The sequence below is a fragment of the Cinclus cinclus genome, chromosome 2 (assembly GCF_963662255.1).
Source record: "Cinclus cinclus chromosome 2, bCinCin1.1, whole genome shotgun sequence".
Lineage (NCBI taxonomy): Eukaryota > Metazoa > Chordata > Aves > Passeriformes > Cinclidae > Cinclus > Cinclus cinclus.
Genome location: NC_085047.1, coordinates 21,245,260 through 21,266,257, shown reverse-complemented (window position 1 = coordinate 21,266,257; position 20,998 = coordinate 21,245,260). Strand labels below are relative to the sequence as shown.

Below are 20,998 nucleotides of genomic sequence, written 5' to 3'. Positions count from 1 at the left end.
AATTATAGCAGTCTGTAAAAAAAACTTTGCTGCTTGCTGGTTAAAGTGGAAAATCACACTGTTTATGAGTAGTACACTGCTTATGATTGATTAAAACAATTAATTAGGAAGCTAATTAAAACCATTATATGGTAGAAGAGTTCTTGGCTAAACTGAAGTTCAAAAATTAGTTTTATGGACATGATCACTTACCTGCGATGTACCATAATTAAAAGGGGGAAATGAATGTCCATCTTATCCTTTACTTCCTCATTCCTGGACTAGATCTGCTTGTGTGGTATTACAAATTTAGGTTACATTGGTTTTCTTGGAACAGTTGTTTTTCCTGGGAAAGGAAAGATGTTGAAAGTATTAATTTTGACTCATTGGAGAAGGAAAAAGGAAACGCATTTCAAATATTTAGTTCTAAGTATTGCATTTAGACAAACATCTGTCATCAAAGATTCACCATCTTTCACCTGTACATTCCTGGTGCAACAGTTGACAAAGCAATAACTTATTTCTTACTCCAGAAAGAAAAAATAATTTAAACCTCTCCCTAGGCATCCTTCTTATCCTGAAAGGCTGGGAAACATATTTGGAAAGGTATTTTGAACTCTAATGACATAGTAGCTATATATTATAGGAGCAAAACAAAGTGTGCTTCTTGAATTTTTAAAATAGTGAAATATTTATTTAATAATTTTCTTCAAAAATGGTATTTTAAAGGACTGAGTGATCAATAAATTAGGGATAACTTAGAAAAAAAGGATCAGGGTTGGTAATAATATGAGTTAGAGCTGCAGTCTCTTCTCTTGCAGAAAGACACAACGTTTCATTGCAGTTGCATTGTAGCTTCCAGCTCCTGGCACACAAATTCGCAGTTGTTCTTTCTTTACTGAGCAATCTTTGCTCTGGAAAAGGTCTAAACCCAGTGGCTCTGAAATTATTTTACAGTGAGATGAGGTGTCACAACAGCAGAAACACAAAGTGACCTTATGGCCTCTCTCTTCTCTGATTGTTGTCTTTGTCATGATGCTTCTTTAGCTTGAAATTATAACAAAATCCATTCAAAGTGTTTTTGAGAAAGCATGAGAAAGAGTTTAAAATCCATATTCTGCTTACAACAGGCACTCTTCATCTCACCTCTGGAGTGATTCTATTGATACAGTCCTGTTTCCTAAAATTTTTTTATCAACTTCCTGAGAACTGTGGTCTCTGATGGAGGAAAACCTAGTCTTGGAGTCCCACAGTGTTAGTGATTGAATGCTGCTGCTTGAGGAATGCTGTTCAATTTAGACCACATCAGGGTTGCTTTTTAAGGTATATGTCTTTCTGCAGATTTTTCCAGTTCTGCAGCTAATCAAATAATTATTTTTTTTGTGGACCACCCACTTTTTCTTTAAGGCCCAGCATGTCACTGGTAAATTATGCCTTTTCAGTTTAAAAGTCTTTATTCTAAAAAGCCCCTCTTTAATGTGGGGCTTTCTGCTTCTTTCTTCTTTATGCACATCTGGGTTTTCTACCTTTTTTTTTTCAATCAGATGTCTCCTGTCTTTTACCTTCCTTACTCTGTATTTTCTTACACATGATCTCTGACCGTGTCCTCACACCATTGCTTTAGTAGCAACTTTGGGGTCTTTTTCTGAGGCATGTGGGAATGTGTGTTAAATGTCACCCAGGTTTGAGGAAGCTCTTGCATTGTCATGATACATTTATATATGCTCCTCTGTGCAGATATTACCTTATTTTTGGCTTCCTAGTATGTTTTTATTGATGTATTTTATATAGGTCGCGTTAGTGGCAAATGAAATAATAAAGGAGAAGAGCTCAACTTAGCACTCATACTGACGGTCTATGAAGGGAAGGGCTGGAAATTTGATTATGTCCTCTTCCTCTGCAGCTTTTTCACTGACTCAGAGGTATTTAATTCTGAAATATTTCCTGCATTTTTCTAATCAGTGTCTTGATTTGACAAGTGATCCGGATGAACCATCACTGGGGAAGGGTTCCCGTTCCTTGTGTCCCAGCGCCGGGACACGAGGCGCTGAGGGCGACAGCGGCGCCAGGGGCGGGCGGGAATCCCGCTGGCGGCTCTTGGGGGTCGCCGTGGGGAGCGCTGCTCTCACTTTGCTTCTCGTTAGTACAGTGGTGAATATCTCCGCCTGTCACACGGGGCACCACGGTTCAGTTCCTCGACGGGGAGGCGGCCTTGCCTTTTATTGCCGAGGAGCGCTCTGTTTCATCCTCTTCAGCGGCGTGCGGACGAGAGGAGAGAGGGAAGGATCGGGAATGGTTCCTGCAAAGCGTGGCCGTTCGTTTCCGTGGTGTTGCTGCCCCGCCGGGTGGTGCGGGTCCGTGTGCGGGGTGCACCTCGCCGAGCCGCTCCCTGCCGTTGGCAATCGCCCCCCGCGCACCGGAGGAGGGACCAGGCAGAGAAAAACGAAAGGCTTGAAAGTCTCAATTTTTTAGGAATGCTCGTCACCCCGGTTAGTGTCCTTGCTGCCCTACCACGGTTCCATGAAGCAACTCGCCGAGGCGGTGTCCAGGAAGAGCGGCCGCGTAATGCTGCGGAGCGGCGCTCGGCAATGGCTGCATCCACAGCACGTCCTTAGAGTACCTCAGCTACTTGTACCCAAAACTTGCAGCGTGAGCGGGCCGGTTAGCTCAGTTGGTTAGAGCGTGGTGCTAATAACGCCGAGGTCGCGGGTTCGATCCCCGTACGGGCCACTCCGGTCTTTTTTTTCCTTTCTTTCCCCTTGGACATGAGGAGATCACTGACTTAGAAGAATATATTGTTCTGGGGGCGGAGGTGTAACGCAGAAAGGAACGCGGTAGTCCCCAACAGGAAGCATGACTTTGGAAGTCATGGAGGGACAACGAGTGCGAGCCGGGCCGGCGCTTCTCCCCACCCCGCCCGGACACGAGGCCAGACTAGCCACCAGCCCCCTGCCAGGAACCTGACGCAGCTGAGGTGATGGAACCTGGCGATGAGGAGAGAGGCGGGTGGCACCCGACTCCTCGTTAGTATAGTGGTTAGTATCCCCGCCTGTCACGCGGGAGACCGGGGTTCGATTCCCCGACGGGGAGGGAAAGGCGTCTCTTTTTTCCCTCGAGCAGGGGTTAATTCAGGTGACCCCCACTTTTGCTTTTCCTTGCCACGTCCTCAACGAAGTTCATGGTGGGGGACGAGACAATCAGCCCAAAGCTAGGAGAATCATGAAGGCATAGGTGGAGGCCTTACGGCAACACCCAGCAGCGTCCTGATGCACCATCGACCTCCCTGGCAATGGTGCTGGCCCAAGCAGCATTGTTCTGCTGTCCTGATCGCAGCAGAGCTGCTCCAGTGCTGATTTTCTTCTCAAACGGACAGCCATCCTTCTGTTCTCAGGAGGTAACACTAGGATCTTAACCCATTCTCCCAGATACTGATCTGCCAAGTTATGCTGCTGCAGCACATCTTAAACCATTTGTCCCCCTTTTAGAGTCAACAAGACATCATCAAAATACATGTGATTAAGGATCACCTTTCCCACAGCTTCCTGAAAGCAGTTTAAGGTTTAATTTAATACCAAATATTCCCAATATAATACCAAATATTCCCTTTATTCTTTAAAAAATGTTTTTAGTATCCCAACATTTTATAAGGCTAAGCAGTGCTATTTAGGCACAAATAATGCTTTCATTTCCCTGAACACATCACAGTAGTTTGATATTTTGCAGTCGTCTAAAGCATGCAGAGTAGCCCTGTGAGGCCTTTACCAGTCCTTCACAAGGCAACAGCAACAGGGGATGACAACATTAGCCCATCAATCTAAAAGAATGAGTTCACACATTTGCAAGTTCTAACAACTCTACAGCCTAATTAAGGCAGGAGGAAGGTGTACAAATAGACACACTGAAACAACACACAGTAGCAGCTTGAATGGGCTAGTTTGCAGGCACTCCTCTCAGAGTGGCTCAGTGAAAGCAATCCAGCATCTTCATGATCCATGTTAGTGCACCCAGTCCTTGGGATTTCGGAGAACCTCCAGGATTTCTGCTTCTTTGGAGCTCTCTGGTGGGTTGTGCATGTACTCCCATCTGCAAGGAAAGGGGAAACTCACTCAGCCCATTTTCTTGCACCAGGCTGTGTTTGGACTGGAGTTGCCTTTTCTAAGGATGCAAAGCTACAGACATAATTGATACTCTTGGATGAGGTGACAGATATGGTTACAAATCACAAGTTCAGTAAAAAAAAATAGGAACACCACCAGGGTAGATGAGAAAGATGTTAGCTTCATCTTCTTACAAATTTTTGAAAAAGCTGGGAGGACGAGGAAAAAGGAAAGAGCAGCATCCCATTCCCCACAAGGCATGCAGGTTTATTTGCAAAAATCTTCTAACAATCTCTTGTGACACACTAGTACCACAAGGAAGAGGAATAAAAAAAGGAACACACAGCATTTTCAGTGACGCAAGACATTTTTCCAGAATCTGGACTGGAAGCTCTACAAGTATTTGCTGAATCTTTGTTTTAGTAAAAAATGGTGAAAGATCCCTTTTTTTTTTTCATTGAAAAGGCAATTGAAAAAGGCACAACAGAGAAAGTGTCTGCAGTCACAAAGAGATGGGTACATCCTCCTTCCTTTTCCTCCCCAAAGAATGACCCATTCACACTGTGAAGTGAGCTAGTTACATTGATGAAAAAGAGCAAACCCAGACAATCCCAAAAATTAAATCAAAACATAGGACATGCTACACCACCAGTCAGGGACACATCAGGTGTCAGTGGGACGAACATACATGGTGAGAACAGCACTGCCTTCATGGTTACAGGACATCAGGCAGTTTTCCTAGCAAAGGGAAGTCACTAGTGAATTTATGGAATTCATGACAGAATTGGTACTACCCAGCATACCCAAAAGCAACCTGAAAGTGGGCATAAATAGTAAATGACTGAATTTGCTGGTGTCGCAAGAGTAAGCAAGATGGGTTAAAAACCTAAAAGGACAGTTAAAAAACAGTACTTAGCCAAGCAACTGAGCAATAAAATGGCAGGTGAAATTCACTGTTGACTGATGTGATGGACACAGGAAAAAGGCTACATACACATTGAGTTACATTTTATTGCCCAGAAAAGACCTTGGCATTGTAACAGTTCTATGAAAAAGCCACGTCAACACTGAACATCAATCAAAAACAGCAAACAGAATATTAGGATTATGTAAGGAATAATGAATTAAAACATTGCTATGACACTGTGAGTCAGCAGCACACCTGCATCTTGTATATGGATATGTAGCTTACATTGTCTGTTCCTTATCCCCAGTTTAGAAAGGGCATAGAAAACTTAAGCCTAGAGAAAGTGGCCAAAGTATGAAAAGGTAACTGTACAAAAGACTAAAAAGAGCAGGAGCTGTCAGCCTGGAAAACAAACAATGAACCCCCCACCCCCGAAGCCTGTAAAATAAAAACTGTTATGGAGAAAATGAACAGGAAGAAAATCATGTTACTCAGTGAAAAGTCAGATGAAGTCATCAGATTCAAGTAGAAAACAGAGGTACCTTCTCATACAACACAGAGTTAAGCTGTGGAGCTCCTTGCTACACATTTGGCAGGACTGCCAGAAGCCCTCATGGTTTCTAAGGGCTACTAAACAAAACCCCATGAAGCAAGGACAAGAAATCTATCAAGAGGAACTAAGCACAAAAACCATATTTTTTCTTGCCAGAAAATCTCTATGACAGACACTAGTGGCAACTAGGCGAGTACAACAGAGAAGCATCTGCATTTGCAGAATAGAGAACTGTATTTGTCCAGTTCTTGTATCAGGCACGAACTCGCCACTGTTAAGAGACTGGAGACCAGGAGAGACCTCTGATTTAATCCTATGAAATATTTCACTAAGAGCAGTGCCTACTGCAACCCCACATAACTGTTACCCTTACCTTGCAGTCAGTGGCAGAGACATAAGAATGCTTTCGATTCTTGATCCTGGTGTCAGGAGGCCAAATTTTGTACCTCTGTCATAAACCAAGTTGAACTCTACATACCTATGCGAATGAAGAGATGCAACAGAAAAAAACTGAGTTTATTAGCAGAAGTTGGTTGTGCTTTCTTCAACTGGCAGACCTCAAACTCTGCTGAGTTGGGGGCCAACTGTTCTTTAGCATCCTTTGCATAGGAATGCAGGTGTGACCTTACCACTCCACAGAGCACAGGGAGAATTGACCTCAGCTAAGAGACTAGAGCAGACCAGCTGTTCCAAGGAGAGCAGTCTGCAGGCTCCTGTGCTGTACTGTACTCCTTCCACTCCTCAGCCCTGCTGGCAAGCTCGACACAACATTTACCTTGGTTCTTCTATTCTTCGTGGGGGTGTCAGACATAAAGAGGGGCTTTAAAGGTACTGAAAATAACCAGAGAAAAAAGAATCTACTGTGCAGTCCTCCATGCTGAAGGACACATAAGCAGCAAGGTCAAAACAGTATTTCCTGGTTCCTGGGAAGATCTGGAAAGCAGCAGGAGTCATACAGGTTCAGAGTGCTGGCTGGGACTTGTAATTGATGAAATAAGACCATTTTCTGTTCCCCGCATAGGAACAGAGCTGTGACAATTCATCAGGGATTATCTCAATAGCCAGTACAGGGTGTTTGTACCTTAAGATACAGGAAGGGAAAAGCTCTTCTCTATCTCCAGAAATGGAAAGCTTTACATAGCCCCATAACCTGCTAACAGACCCTAGGAAATAGACAGGCCTCAAGAGCTGGTCCTGGCTGCAAGTTAGAAAAGCTACTCGCCCTTTTAATCTCTGCAGGTTTGCTAAATTCCATCCACAGACTGAATCCCGAAAGCTGAATGTTCCCAAGAACAGTCCCACCAAATAAAGGACACTTGCTTAAGTGACCAACACCTGCAGGCCAGTGATCTGAACTTAAATGCTTACACTCTTTCCATGCCAGTCTCACATTTCTCTGAAGAACAGGCAGAAACTAAAGACTCTAGTTAAGCACAATGCATCTGTAATTTCATTTCTCCATACACTCACACAATCACAGGACATGGAGAACAGAGTACAACTGCATTGACCAATGTACTCAAGCTTTTGCACCATTAACAGTTGGTGACATTAACTCCTCCTAAGTATTTTACAGTAACCTTGGACCATGCCAGAATAAAAAAATCCAACCCTCTGTATTCCTTTATAGGAATCCTCAATTCCTTTACAGGAATGGAGATGGAATTCACATGTCATATTCAGATGGAATATGTATGTAAGGAGCTGAAAGTATTCAAGTACAGTTATTTCCTGACTTTCTGGGGTTTTGCTGCATTTCTTAATAGGAAGCACCATTCCCTCACCCTTAGCTCCTCATGTGACAGGGCAGCCCTATATCCAGTACCTCTGGGCTGCAGGAGGGCAGGATTCAGGACACCAAGCACACCCACATCCCTTTGCCTGTTACACAGCAGAAGCTTCTCTTGCTATGTGAAGGCGTTGGAATGAAACAGTGATGTTTTGTTTGGGTTGCTTGTGTCGCAACATGGGAAAGTGGGAAATGCCTTCTTTGCACCCTCTTTAGCAATCTAGCATTGGATTTCAGAATTAGTGCTATGCACAAAAAAGGTGAAATTCTTGATGATCTTTTTTGGTCCACACAATCTGTAACAAAAAAGTTGCAGTTCATTTTTTTTTTTTTTGCCAGCACAGTCCACCTCCTGTGAATACTTTGGTTCCTCCAGTACTCACCGTCCTCTCCGAAGCTGTTGCCATAGCTTTTCCTCTGGTGTGAAGGCGTCATGGCAGTGCTTTTTCACAATGGGAATGTAACAAGGCACGACAGCTTTGGCACAACTCTTTACAAACTGGAATACTTCTTCCTTGGAGGGAGAGTCCATGTCATCAAAGAATATGCCTCCAATCCCTCTTCGCTCGCCACGGTGCTTGATATAGAAGTAGTCATCACACCTAGAAGAAACATCAGATGCTTACTAACATGGCCCAGAGTATTCAAATTCATGAACAGAACTCCAAAGAGCTGCATGCTGCAGGACAGAACCAGTGAAATACTGACCACAAGTCAGCTTCTGCAAGGCTGGGTGCCCCACTGTTTCCCTGACTACCCAGAGCCAGGATGGTGCAGCATCACCTGGAAAGCACTCCCGTGTCACCCACAGTAAAAGCTCTGATTAAATGGTCTCTGTTAAGCTACACATCATCACAAAGTCACTGAACACCATGGCAGATGCATCCACGTGGGTTCATCCAATCCATAGCCTCTACCTACTCGGAACAGTTTTGAAAATCAGATGGTTTTGAAATCAGATGGTTTTGGTTTTGAAATCAGATGTCAAAACTTTCAAAACTAAGGGCTCTAGATAGATTCCATTCCCCGCATTATATGTAGTTCCCAAATTATTTGGATAGCTTTCATATGAACTATAACTTGGAAGAGAATTTATTCTCTTTGCCATTCAAGTAAAAGAATTTTCTTCATCAAAACAAAAGTAATCTAAGACCCCAACACCAGATAAGAAAGCAACTGTCATGGCACCCTTCCTTGGAAAAAGGCTTTTTAATAGTTAAAACTTGGAAAACTGAATCATTATAGCAGTGGCTTTTCATGAGTCACATTTAAGTTTATAAACAAGTAAGGGCATCTTATCCTAAAAGCAATTAATCTCTTTTGTATTTATGAGGAGTATTAAGTTGTGAAATTACTGTAACTAACATGACTCAATCCTATCTTTCTTATTATTCCTTGCTTGGGGATGCAAGTCTTCAAATGGAGGAGAAAGCAAAGGGAAGTAGGAAGCAGAAACCATCAAGATCAAGAAAACCTGGCCTTCCCTTAGGACTAATTTTCCATACAGGACCAGATTTCCATATTTCCACAGTCATTCTCAAGCATTATATACAGCATGGCCATAACAACAGAGACATGGAGATGTAAACTACACTATTTTTTTATTCACTGGCATGATCAGTGGTTTTTATTTTATGATAGCAGGAAGAGTTAGGAAAAAATGCCGGAGTCAGAAACATAAAAGAGAATAAACCTGACAAAAATCTTAAACCTAGATCAAGTAGACAATATGGTAAATGTAATAACCACAATAATCTTTGGCAAAGTGGGAAAAAGTCTCCTACCCCCTGCAGCTATCATTGCTAACTTTAGACTACAAAGAACCTGATTATTAAGGCAGATCCTCTAAACTAGCATGCAAAAAATCCTCAGATAGCAAGAATACAGTCTCAAGCTCTAAGATGTGTCTCTCTACTAAGTGGTTGCCACACAAACCACAACACCCACTTTATCTCCTGTCCTCAGACAAGACCTAGTAGCCTACAAAAGGGTACCCCACCTTCCTGCATACACAGCTTGTGCCAGATAGGATTATCAGACACAGAGCAGCAAGTTCCCACTTAGATCCCATCACTTGTATCTCTCAGCTCAAGAAGAACATTCAAAGTCTGCATCATAGAAAATGTAGTGTTGAACTCCCAGTGAATATGTCACCAGAGAAGAAAATACAGCTTCATCAAATTATGAAGCTTCTACATTAAGGACAAGGTCCTTTCCTTACCTGGAAATTAGGGGGGGGGTGGGGGGGGGGAAGAAAAAGCCATGAAGGCCAGACTGAAGGCAGAAAAACAAAAGTGGGATTTTCAGAACTGCTACGATGGCCCAAGAGCTCACATTGAATTGTGCACATTTACTGTAAGTTCACCATAAACAGAATTTGTGCAAGTCCATGGGGCAGAAGTCTTGTCCTAGTTTAGCATCAGAGGCTACAAGGAATTTTAAGTTGCCTAGTGCAACAAAACCTTGATGAGTCAGCTTGGCTTTTCTTTGGCCTACAGACTTAGGATCCTAGCTGTCAGCCCTCTGATTTGAAAAATCCAGGACTCTGTAAATAAGATATTTCTTTCGACAGTGTTTTGTCCCAGTACACTTCTGATTTTCATAAGGGCTTTCTGATACTTTTCAAAAGGAAGCAGAACCTACAAGTCCTAGCATACACTTAACTGCCAACATCCAGTGCTGCTTTCTACTCCCCCAAACACACCTTCCCCTACATACCATTTCTTGTACTTGGGATACAGTTTCAGATCATGCTTGTCACAGGCTTCTTTCAGAGTCCTGTGAAAATGAACAGCATCCTCTTCATTCAGGTAAGTTGGAGTGAGGTCAGTCCCACCACCAAACCACCACTGTTTAGTTCCTGTAACAGAGGCAAGCAGCAACATTTTTCTTTTAAACTTCTGAACAGCAACTTGTTGCTAGTGGTTCACCAAGAACTAACAACTATTTTACAGTACAAAACAAAATCATTTTTCAGTGGTGTCCCTAAACTTCAATAGTGAAAGATTTGACTACAAGGTAGTGCAATGATCAGTGACTTCAGGAAAAGATGAAACAAACTTCAACATAGTGAAAACCATTTTGGACCACTGACCCTTACTATAGGATAACAGTTTTACAAGATGGGCTGGTGACTCTTGACATAGCTGGGAGCAAACTCACACTGGTTCTTGATCTCTTGCCCCAGTCATGCATTCACACTTCCTTTGGGCAGTCAGACATTTCATACATTCCTCATTGGTTTATAATCCTTACCATCTGCTTCTTCAATTTCAAAGTATCTATAGTTGAAGTGCATGGTTGGAACATGAGGATTCTTTGGATGGATAACAGAACTCACACCCATGGCACAAAAAGGCATCTTCCCTAGATAAAAAGACGCACAGAGTTCCCTTCAGTTTTTCAATAAACTTCATTTGTTATCATTTAAGGAACATTGCTATTTTCCCTTAGGCTCCAAGCCACAAGAGAAAATCGTCTCATGTTGGGTCACCATAATTACTAATCAGAGACAAGTTAGTTCTCATCCATACACTTCTGGGCACCTAACTCAACTCTTTCTTTGGTATTGTTCTAAAAACGAGACAATACTTTGAAGAACCCACTAGATGAAGACCATTTAACACATAAGGCACTGCTAAGGCTTTCTACCACCCCCAGTCCTCACAATTACCCTTTGCTACACAAATATGGCTTGAGTCCCCTTTAGCCTTCAGGTGTTGGTTTTCTCCCTCCACCTCTTTGGTACATAATCCCTGCACTGTTTCACTGTTGCGCTACAGTGTTATTATTGAGAAATCACCTGTGCCTGCAATACATTCCTTGCAGTAGCAAGACAGAGGGAGAAGCACTCCCGTGCCTGGCTGTCTAGGGACATGAAAATCCACCTGTCAGGCTCACTGATTAGAAATCACTATGATATACAAATTAAAACCTTTGAGCTTCGATCAGTCTGTCCTTCCTCATGTTCTGCTCAAAGGCCAGGTTGCTTTCAGAGTACCTGCACAAGAATACTCAGGTGAACTCGTTCCACCCACTATCCCAACTGCACACTAGATGCCTTACCGTCCTTGGCCTTCAGAGACTTCCCCCTGCTCCGCATCTGCCGCGCTGCCTCCTCCGACAGGAACCCGGACACGACGGACACATTCACACCCGCTTTCTCGAAGACCTCGCCATCCTGCAGCACGCAGCTGATGCCGCCTCCGCCTGCCAACGCCAGGCCCCGGGTCAGGATCACCGAAGGGTGACCGAGCCCGGGGTGCCGGTGTCCGCGGTGTACACCGCGGCTCTCCCGTACCTTCCTTCCTTTCCCAGCTGTCAACGACGAAGGAGGCCCCGGGGTCCAGGGCGGCCAGGGCGCGACACACCTCTGCCTGCGTCTCCATGATAAGCATCTCCATGCGGCTCCGTAGCTCCCGCCGCCGCCGCCGCAGCTCCCGCAGCCCGCTCACCGGCGGCGCCATGAACCGCTGCCGCAGCTCCTTCTCCTCCTCGTCCTCCCGGGCCGCCGCCAACGCGACTTGCCGCCGCCACAGCGCCAGCGCCAGCCCCAGCCCTCCCAGCGCCCCCGCGGCCGCCAGCCCGGCCCCCCGCGCCCCCCGGCCCCCCAGCCCCGGCTGCGCGGAGCTCTGCGCCCGGACAAAGGCGCGGGCGGGCGGGCCGCGGATGACCCTCCGGAGGAGGCGCGCTGCCGCCGCCATGACCGGTACCGGCGCCGCAGTGCCGGCGGGGCGGAGCGGGGCCGGGGCGGGGCGGGGCGGGGCGGAGCGGGGCCGGGGCGGGGCGGGGCCGGGCGCGGGGCGGAGCGGGGCCGGGGCGGGGCGGGGCGGGGCCGGGGCGGGGCGGAGCGGGGCCGGGGCGGGGCGGGGCCGGGGCGGGGCGGAGCGGGGCCGGGGCGGGGCGGGGCGGGGCGGGACTGGGGCCGCGATGGGTATGTACGTGTGTCTGCGCACGGAATCGACTGGGGGGAAAGTATCTCTGAGATCATCTAATTCGGCCTATTATCTATCACCACATTATCAGCTAGACCACGGGGCACTGTCTGGCACGTCCAGTCTTCTTTAGACACCTCCAGTGACAGTGACTCCACCATCTCCCTGAGCCGTCCAATCCAATGTCTAATCACCCTTCCTGTGAAAAAATTCTTCCTAATGTCAACCTAAACCTCCCCTGGCACAGCTTAACGCTATGTCCTCTCATCATGTCGCTGGTTGCCTGGAAGAGAGTGATCCCTGGCTACAACCTCCTGTTGTAGAGAGTGATACGGTCACCCCTGAGTCTCCTTCAGGCTGAGCAACCCTGGCTCCCTCAGCCACTCCTCATAAGGCTTGTGCTCCAGATCCTTCACCAGCCCCACTGTTCTTCCTTGGACCTGGTCCAGCACCTCTGGCCTTCCTGAAGTGAGGAGCCCTGAACTGGAAACAGTATGTGACATATGGCCTTACCAGTGCTGAGCAGAGAGGAAGAATCAGTTCGCTAGTCCTGTTGGTCATGCTATTTCTGAAACAGGCCAGAATGCCATTGGCACACAGCTGGCTCGTACATGTCTATACAAGAAAGCCCATCCATACTGGCTGTTGTGAAAGAGTCCAAGCATCCCATATCCCTCCCATCTGGATCTGGGCTGCCTGTTGTGTGTGGGTGCTGTGACAGGGAGAGATATTGATGGATGCAGCACTCAGGTGCCACACCTTGCCTGGTGCAGCTTTGGGATAGGGGGCTGTGCTGTCCTTGTGCCTGTAAAACATCTCTACATGCTGCTTAGAAAGAACCTGGTATTGTTAATGCAATTACATGGAGCTGCAGAGTCGTTTTGTGAGTGATGGCTTGTACAGGGCCAGGCATTGCTGAAATAGGGGTGAAGTTGTATTTTACTGAGCAGTACTGTGAAAAATGTGGAATTGCTCTTCTCTGGATGGCATTTCTGGTTTTCTACTCATAGTTTTAGGACCTGAATACTCTGTGGGACCACCAGTTTAGTGCAATAGGAATATTTCCCATAAAGCTTAGAGGGCATACATGCGTATTCTTTCTAAAGTTGAAGCACATTTTCTTTCCTAATATAATGGAGGAACTAGAGACGTGTGCAGTGAAAGGGCTTTGATCTCATTACAATTACAGAGACATGGTGAGATAACTTGCATGACTGCAGTGTTGTCATGAAGGGCTACGCCCTGTTTAGAGAGACAAACCAGGAAAGTGCCATGGTGGAGTTGCCCTCTCTGTGAGAGAGCACTTGGAATGTAATGAGCTCCACCTTTGGGTGGACAGCAAGCAAATCAAGAGCTCATGGGTTAGGAAAAAAGGGCAGACCAATAGGGGTAACACTGCTGTTGGTATTTGTTACATGCCACCTGAGCAGGAAAAAGTGGAGGAGGGCTTCTACAGACAGCTTGAAGCAGCCTTACAGTCACAGGCTCCTGGTGGGGAACTTTAACTACCCTGACACCTGCTGGAGAAACAACAGGTGACAAAAGTGATTAAGGGATTGGAATATCTCTCTTATAAGGAAAGGCTGAGGGAGCTGGGTCTGTTCAGCCTTGGGAAGAGATGACTGAGAGGGGACCTCATCAGCGTCTGTGAATAACTGAAGGGAGAGTGTCAGGCTCTGCTTGGTGGTGCCAAGCAATGGAGCAAGAAGTCATCGAGTAGAAACTGATTCACAAGAAGTTTTGCCTGAACAGGATGAATAACTTCTTTACTGTGACCAAGCATGGAAACAGGATGCCCAGAGAAAATGTGGAGTTGCCCTCCCTGGAGATCCGCCTGGACGCAATCCTGTGCTATGTACTCTGGGATCGCCCTGCTTGAGCAGGGAGGTTGGACCAGATGATGATCCACTGTGATCCCTTCCATCCTGCCCAGCCTGTGAATCTGTGAAAATAAGAATTCAGAACAACAAAGACAAAGACTGTGTGGAGCCAGATGATAGTCCTGGTTTGAAAGACAGGTGTTTGCTAAGGAAAGCAGAAGCTTCTCTTTGAACTGAAAAAAAAATGTGATTCTTCCGATTATTATAATTTTGGAATTAAGAGAGCTCTCAGGCAAAGATATGGGGGTAGGAATAACAGTTCTTTACTAGTATACCTAACACGACAAACAAGAACAACAACAGCTATGAAATTACCCACAAACAGAACAGTAACTCAGTCCCAGTGTTTTTGGCTGCAGGCACCTTTTCCCTGAGCTGCAGTTCCCAGTGCTGGGGGCGGGCGGGTCCCGCAGAGCTGCAGGAGGGCTGGGGGTGATGGCAGCGCTGTCTCAGGGGGAGAGAGAGATGGAGAGAGAGCCCTCCGCTCACGGTGTGGGTCCTGGTGATCAGCAGAATGCTGGATAGTGGTAGTTCACAGCGAGAAGGCAGCAGGGCAGTGTCCGATGGTGGTTTCCCGACGCTGGGATGGCAGGGATGGGACACCAGCGGCGATCGTCCTTCTCGTCCGAACTCCGCGGGGGAAATGGGGCCGAGGCCCAGCCTTCCACTTCCTCTTCTGGCTGTTTGAATCTCGCGGGGCTTACTTCTTCCCTCCCGTCCCCTCCCCCTTGTCACCAGGGCCCAGTCAACAGGTATCTTAGCATGACAATGGGGAAAATTCCACATAGGGCAAAAGAGGGAAAGAACCAACCCCCAACATTATCCACCCCGAATTTTCCCCTACCATCATGCCAAATCAAATTAAAATCTTCAAATTATATACATCCATGCAGTTACAGATACAGGCACAGTATTGTAGGTAGTTCGCCCTAAAACAAGGTCTCCGTGGGGTATGCATCTGGTCTTTCCATCCCTTTGCATGATCCACCAGGTACACCCTGGCCCTTGAGCAAAGACCACCCCCCGAATTGGATTGTCTTTGCTGGAGGCAGGGTTCACCCAAACAGTTTTTCCTAGCATACCTCTCATATGCACCACTGGAACCTTGTCCCCATCTGGTGTTCTCAAGGGCTCAGACTGGGCAGGGCCTGCTCGATTAGTGGAACCTCGGGTGTTCACTAACCATGTGGCCTTTGGTAGATTAATCTCCCAGTTTTTGAAAGTCCCCCCACCCAGTGCCTTCAAGGTGGTTTTAAGCAGCCCATTGCACTGTTCCACTTTCCCAGCCGCTGGTGCGTGATAAGGAATGTGGTACACCCACTCGATGCCGTGTTCTCTGGCCCAGGTGCTTATGAGGCTGTTCTTGAAATGAGTCCCATTGTCTGACTCAATTCTCTCAGGGGTACCATTTCTCCAAAGGACTTGTTTTTCCAGGCCCAGGATGGTGTTGCGGGCAGTGGCATGAGGCACAGGGTAGGTCTCCAACCATCCAGTGGTGGCTTCCACCATGGTCAGCACGTAGCGCTTGCCTTGGCGTGTCTGAGGCAGTGTGATGTAGTCAATCTGTCAGGCCTCTCCATACTTATATTTGGACCACTGCCCCCCATACCAGAGGGGCTTCACTTGCTTGGCTTGCTTGATGGCAGCACACGTCTCACAGTCATGGATAACCTGGGAAATACTGTCCATGGTGAGATCCACCCCTCGGTCTTGTGCCCACTTATAGGTAGCATCTCTGCCTTGGTGACCTGAGGCATCATAGGCCCATCGAGCCAGGAACAACTCTCCCTTGTGTTGCCAGTCTAAGTCTATCTGTGACACCTCTATCCTTGCAGCCTGATCTACTTGCTCATTGTGTTGGTGCTCCTCATTAGCCTGACTCTTGGGGACATGGGCATCTACATGACGGACCTTTACGGGTAGCTTCTCTACCCGACTGGCAATGTCTTTCCACTCATCAGCAGCCCAGATTGGTTTTCCCCTCTGTTGCCAGTTAGCTTTTTTCCATCTTTCCAGCCAGCCCCACAGAGCATTGGCTACCATCCATGAATCAGTGTAAAGGTAAAGCTTTGGCCACTTCTCTCTTTCAGCAATGTCCAGGGCCAGCTGAACGGCTTTGAGTTCAGCAAGTTGACTTGATCCACCTTCTCCTTCAGTAGCTTGTGCAACCTGTTGTGTGGGGCTCCATACGGCTGCTTTCCACTTCCGGTTCATCCCCACGATGCGACAGGAACCGTCAGTGAAAAGAGCGTAGTGAGTTTCATCTGCTGGCAGTTGGTTGTATGGTGGGGCTTCATCAGCCCGGGTCACTTGTTCTTGCTCCTCTTCATCGGCAAGACCAAAATTTTCACCTTCTGGCCAATTTGTAATTATTTCCAAAATCCCAGGGTGATTTGGGTTTCTGATACGGGTGCGCTGTGTGATGAGGGCGATCCACTTGCTCCATGTGGCATCGGTGGCGTGGTGGGTAGAGGGAACCTTCCCTTTAAACATCCACCCCAGCACTGGTAGTCGGGGTGCCAGGAGGAGCTGTGCTTCTGTGCCAATCACCTCTGAGGCAGCTTGAACTCCTTCATAAGCAGCCAAGATCTCCTTCTCTGTTGGGGTGTAGTTGGCTTTAGAGCCTCTGTAACTTTGGCTCCAGAATCCCAGAGGTCGGCCTTGGGTCTCACCAGGTACCTTCTGCCAAAGGCTCCAGGACAAGCCCTTGTTCCCTGCTGCAGAGTAGAGCACATTCTTCACCTCTGGTCCCGTCCTGACTGGGCCGAGGGCTACAGCATGAGCGATCTCCTGCTTGATCTGGGTAAAGGCTTGCTGCTGCTCAGGGCCCCAGTGGAATTCGTTCTTCTTCCGGGTGACCAGGTAGAGAGGGCTCATGATCTGGCCATACTCAGGAATGTGCATTCTCCAAAAGCCTATGGCACCTAGGAAAGCTTGTGTTTCCTTCTTGTTGGTTGGTGGAGACATCGCGGTGATCTTATTGATGACCTCAGTGGAGATTTGGCGCCGCCCGTCTTGCCACTTTACTCCCAGGAACTGGATCTCTTGGGCAGGACCTTTGACTTTGCTCCTCTTGATGGCAAAACCGGCTCCCAGCAGAATCTGGATGATCTTCTCTCCTTTCTCAAATACTTCCATTGCCATGTTGCCCCACACAATGATGTCATCAATGTATTGCAGATGTTCTGGAGCTTCACCCTTTTCCAATGCAGCCTGGATCAGTCCATGGCAGATGGTGGGGCTGTGTTTCCACCCCGGGGCAGTCGGTTCCAGGTGTACTGCACGCCCCTCCAGGTGAAAGCAAACTGAGGCCTGCACTCTGCTGCCAGAGGAATGGAGAAAAATGCATTGGCAATGTCAATGGTGGCGTACCACTTTGCTGCCTTGGACTCCAGCTCGTACTGGAGTTCCAGCATGTCCGGCATGGCAGCGCTCAGCGGTGGAGTCACTTCATTCAATGCACGATAGTCCACAATCTCCATTCTCTGTCAGACTTACGCACAGGCCAGATGGGGCTGTTGAAGGGTGAGTGGGTTTTGCTGACCACCCCTTGGCCCTCCAGCTCACGGATCATCTTGTGGATGGGGATCACGGCATCTCGATTTGTCCTGTGCTGCCGGTGGTGCACTGTCGAGGTGGCAATTGGCACTTGCTGCTCCTTCACCTTCAGGAGTCCCACTACAGATGGGTTCTCTGACAGTCCAAGCAAGGTGTTCAATTGCTTAATGTTTTCTGCCTCTACAGCAGCTATTCCAAAAGCCCACCTGAGTCCCTTTGGGTCTTTGTAATAGCCATTCCTCAGGAAGTCTATGCCTAGAATACACGGTGCCTCTGGGCCAGTCACAATTGGATGCTTCTGCCGCTCCTTCCCAGTCAGGCTCACCTCAGCCTCCAGCAAAGTCAATTCCTGTGATCCCCCTGTCACCCCAGCAATAGAAACAGGTTCTTCCCTCACATGTCCCGATGGTATTAGGGTGCACTGTGAACCAGTATCAACTAATGCCCTATGTTTTTGTGGCTCTGATGTGCCAGGCCATCGGATCCACACCATCCAAAAGACCTGGTTTTCCCGTGCCTCTCCCTGGCTAGAGGCAGGGCCCCTCTAGCACTGGTTATTATTTCCTTCCTGGGCATACATGTTGGAGGTTCCCTCAAGGGGATCTGACAAATCATCCTCCCTTTTGTAATACCCTGCATCTTGGTTATGGGAAGTTGAGGCTACCTTCACTTTAGTGGAGCTCCCTTGGTTAGTGTTTCCCTCCCTGAGTTGACGCACTCATGCTTCCAGGGCAGAAGTGGGTTTCCCATCCCACCTCCTCATGTCTTCCCCGTGGTCACGCAGAAAGAACCACAGGTCAGTTTGTGGGGTTAACCTTCTATCCCTAGCTGGGAAACGCTGGACTCTAACTCTGGCATCTGTGACTCGCACTGGTGCTGCACTGACCCTCCTCATCTCCTCCCTCATTTCTCTCATCTCCTCTCTGAGTTCCCTAATCACAGCAGAGACCTGAGCCTGCATTGGGCCATTCATTATACTCTCAAAATTTCTGAGCCTATTGGCAACAGAACCCACTGTCTCGTGGTTGGTGTCAGCATTAATGGCTGCAATGAATGTGGTGTATTGAGATGGCCCCAGGTGTGCCAGATTCCACAACATCTGCTCTGTGCACCTGACCTTGTTGGGGTCATTGTCATGTTGTCCACCCCTCCCAAAGAGTATCTCCAGTACTGCCACTTCTCTCAGCTGTTGGATCCCCTCCTCAGCGGTCTTCCAGCGCATTCTATGGTGGTGCTCCTGCATTCTCTCTCTATGGACAAACCTCTCTCTTACACTCATTAAAAGCCGCTCCCAGAGGGAAAGGGGGCCTGGTTCCCTTACGAATATGTGATCCACACCTGAGTCCTGGGTCAGGGGTCCCAAATTCCTTGCCTCAGTACCATCCAGCTGCACACCTGTACCCATAAGGTCCCAGACTCGCAGTAACCACGTTGTAAAAGCCTCATGGCCCCTTCATACAACATCTTTACACAGATTACGGAGACTCTCGTATGACAGGGACTCCGTGACGATCTCAACCTCTGGCTCCCCTGCTGGTTGTGAGGGCCCTGCTTTCTGATCCTTATTATCTAGGTGCTTTGTTTTCACCTTAGACTTTCTAGTTTCCACGGGGCAACTGCTGCTGGCTGTGAGTGCCCTTGCAGTTCAGCTGGAACCTGGAGAGATGTAACATCTGTGGGTTCCACTGCTGCACCATCAGGTTCTCCCTCTTTAAGGCAGGGGGAGAGTTTCTCAAGAGCTGGGGAAAGGTACTCCTTCAGCATTTGGCCTATCTCCTTCACTAGAAACCCCACCCACTCTGGATGGTTCCTTTCTGAGGTGAGCTCTGGGGCAGAATCAGGCTCAGGGGAAACATCCTTAACCTCTGGGGCAGAATCCTTAGTCTCTGGGGCAGAGCCAGGCTCTGGGGCAGAATCCCTATTTCTTGGGGGATGTATCAGGGTTGTCATCCAAGTCAATGTCCCCTCATCTCGGAATGTTAAATAGAACAGGTTTACAAGGCCTATTAGCAATGTCAGCCACTGTATGATATCATTACTGCTTAGAAGAGACTTGAACCCCTCAAAAGCTGGAGCAGACCCAAAAAACTGTCTAAGGGGTTGGGACAAAATTTTTCCTGGTGTCATATCCTCACAGTATGTACCATTATTAAAGTAACCCCAAAAACATACAGTTAGAGTGTGATAACTCTGTATCCATGTGCCCACCTTCCAGAGGAAGTTAAAAATCCATGAATGTCTCACGTTATCAGCCCACAAAAGGAACTGGATAATAGTTACAGCAGCCTGAGTTATAGGACCCATGTTCAAGTAAGGGATTGCAAATGGGAGAGATAAAGCTGTGGCCACATGGAGCCCAAACCACAGTAAGCTGGACAACATGATGCCACCTAACACAAAACTGAGGTAACTCAAGAACTGTTATTCCTTTTTCACCCTTTTCTCTCAATGCCCTCGGGCCGCATGTTGGGTGGCCAAAATCTGTCCTGGTTTGAAAGACAGGTGTTTGCTAAGGAAAGCAGAAGCTTCTCTTTGAACTGAAAAAAAATGTGATTCTTCCGATTATTATAATTTTGGAATTAAGAGAGCTCTCAGGTAAAGATATGGGGGTAAGAATAACAGTTCTTTACTAGTATACCTAACACGACAAACAAGAACAACAACAGCTATGAAATTACCCACAAACAGAACAGTAACTCAGTCCCAGTGTTTTTTGGCTGCAGGCACCTTTTCCCTGAGCTGCAGTTCCCAGTGCTGGGGGCGGGCAGGTCCCGCAGAGCCACAGGAGGGCTGGGGGTGATGGCAGCGCTGTCCCAGGGGGAGAGGGAGATGGAGAGAGCCCTCCGCTCACGGTGTGGGTCCTGGTGATCAGCAGAGTGCTGGATGGTGGTAGTTCACAGCGAGAAGGCAGCAGGGCAGGGTCTGATGGTGGTTTCCCGACGCAGGGATGGGACACCAGCGGCGATTGTCCTTCTCGTCCGAACTCCGCAGGGGAAATGGGCCGATGTCCAGCCTTCCACTTCCTCTTCTGGCTGTTTGAATCTCGCGGGGCTTACTTCTTCCCTCCCCTTCCCTCCCCCTTGTCCCCAGGGCCCAGTCAACAGGTATCTTAGCATGACAATGGGGAAAATTTCACAGAGGGAAAAGGGAGAGAACCAACCCCCAACAGCGATGAAAGGTACTGCATAGTATGAAATGGCTCAGCCCTGCAAAGACTGTACTTTGGTATGGGACTGTTCCTTGGAAACAGTAATCTGGTATTTCTGAATTGATTTGCACATGAAGTACCCAAGCATAGATC

The 20,998-nt window shown here is 47.6% G+C and overlaps 1 protein-coding gene and 2 non-coding genes across 3 annotated transcripts; 2 read left to right on the top strand and 1 right to left on the bottom strand.

Annotated features, from left to right (window-relative positions):
* The first annotated feature begins 2,635 nt into the window (after positions 1-2,635).
* On the top strand, positions 2,636-2,709 carry TRNAI-AAU (transfer RNA isoleucine (anticodon AAU)). The gene has a single exon. It is a non-coding gene; the product is annotated as a tRNA-Ile (tRNA).
* A 288-nt stretch (positions 2,710-2,997) lies between these two features.
* TRNAD-GUC (transfer RNA aspartic acid (anticodon GUC)) lies at positions 2,998-3,069 on the top strand. Its single transcript has one exon. It is a non-coding gene; the product is annotated as a tRNA-Asp (tRNA).
* A 497-nt stretch (positions 3,070-3,566) lies between these two features.
* CPOX (coproporphyrinogen oxidase) lies at positions 3,567-12,054 on the bottom strand. The gene is made up of 7 exons (XM_062515453.1): positions 11,626-12,054; positions 11,391-11,534; positions 10,581-10,691; positions 10,044-10,185; positions 7,709-7,927; positions 5,910-6,014; positions 3,567-4,062 (listed from the first exon to the last, which is right to left on the bottom strand). Exons 1-7 carry the CDS (start codon positions 12,026-12,028, stop codon positions 3,975-3,977), a joined length of 1,212 nt encoding a protein of 403 aa, XP_062371437.1. The 5' UTR covers positions 12,029-12,054; the 3' UTR covers positions 3,567-3,974.
* Positions 12,055-20,998: the final 8,944 nt, after the last annotated feature.

Bases quoted from the DNA above. Each gene is read 5' to 3' on its own strand.
- CPOX (XM_062515453.1), bottom strand. From the start codon at position 12,028: ATGGCGGCGGCAGCGCGCCTCCTCCGGAGGGTCATCCGCGGCCCGCCC. The intron at 10,186-10,580 runs GTAAGGATTATA...CCTCTGTTACAG, and splicing joins TGAAATTGAAGAAGCAGATG to GAACTAAACAGTGGTGGTTT. The intron at 6,015-7,708 runs GTGAGTACTGGA...TCATTCGCATAG, and splicing joins CAACAGCTTCGGAGAGGACG to GTATGTAGAGTTCAACTTGG.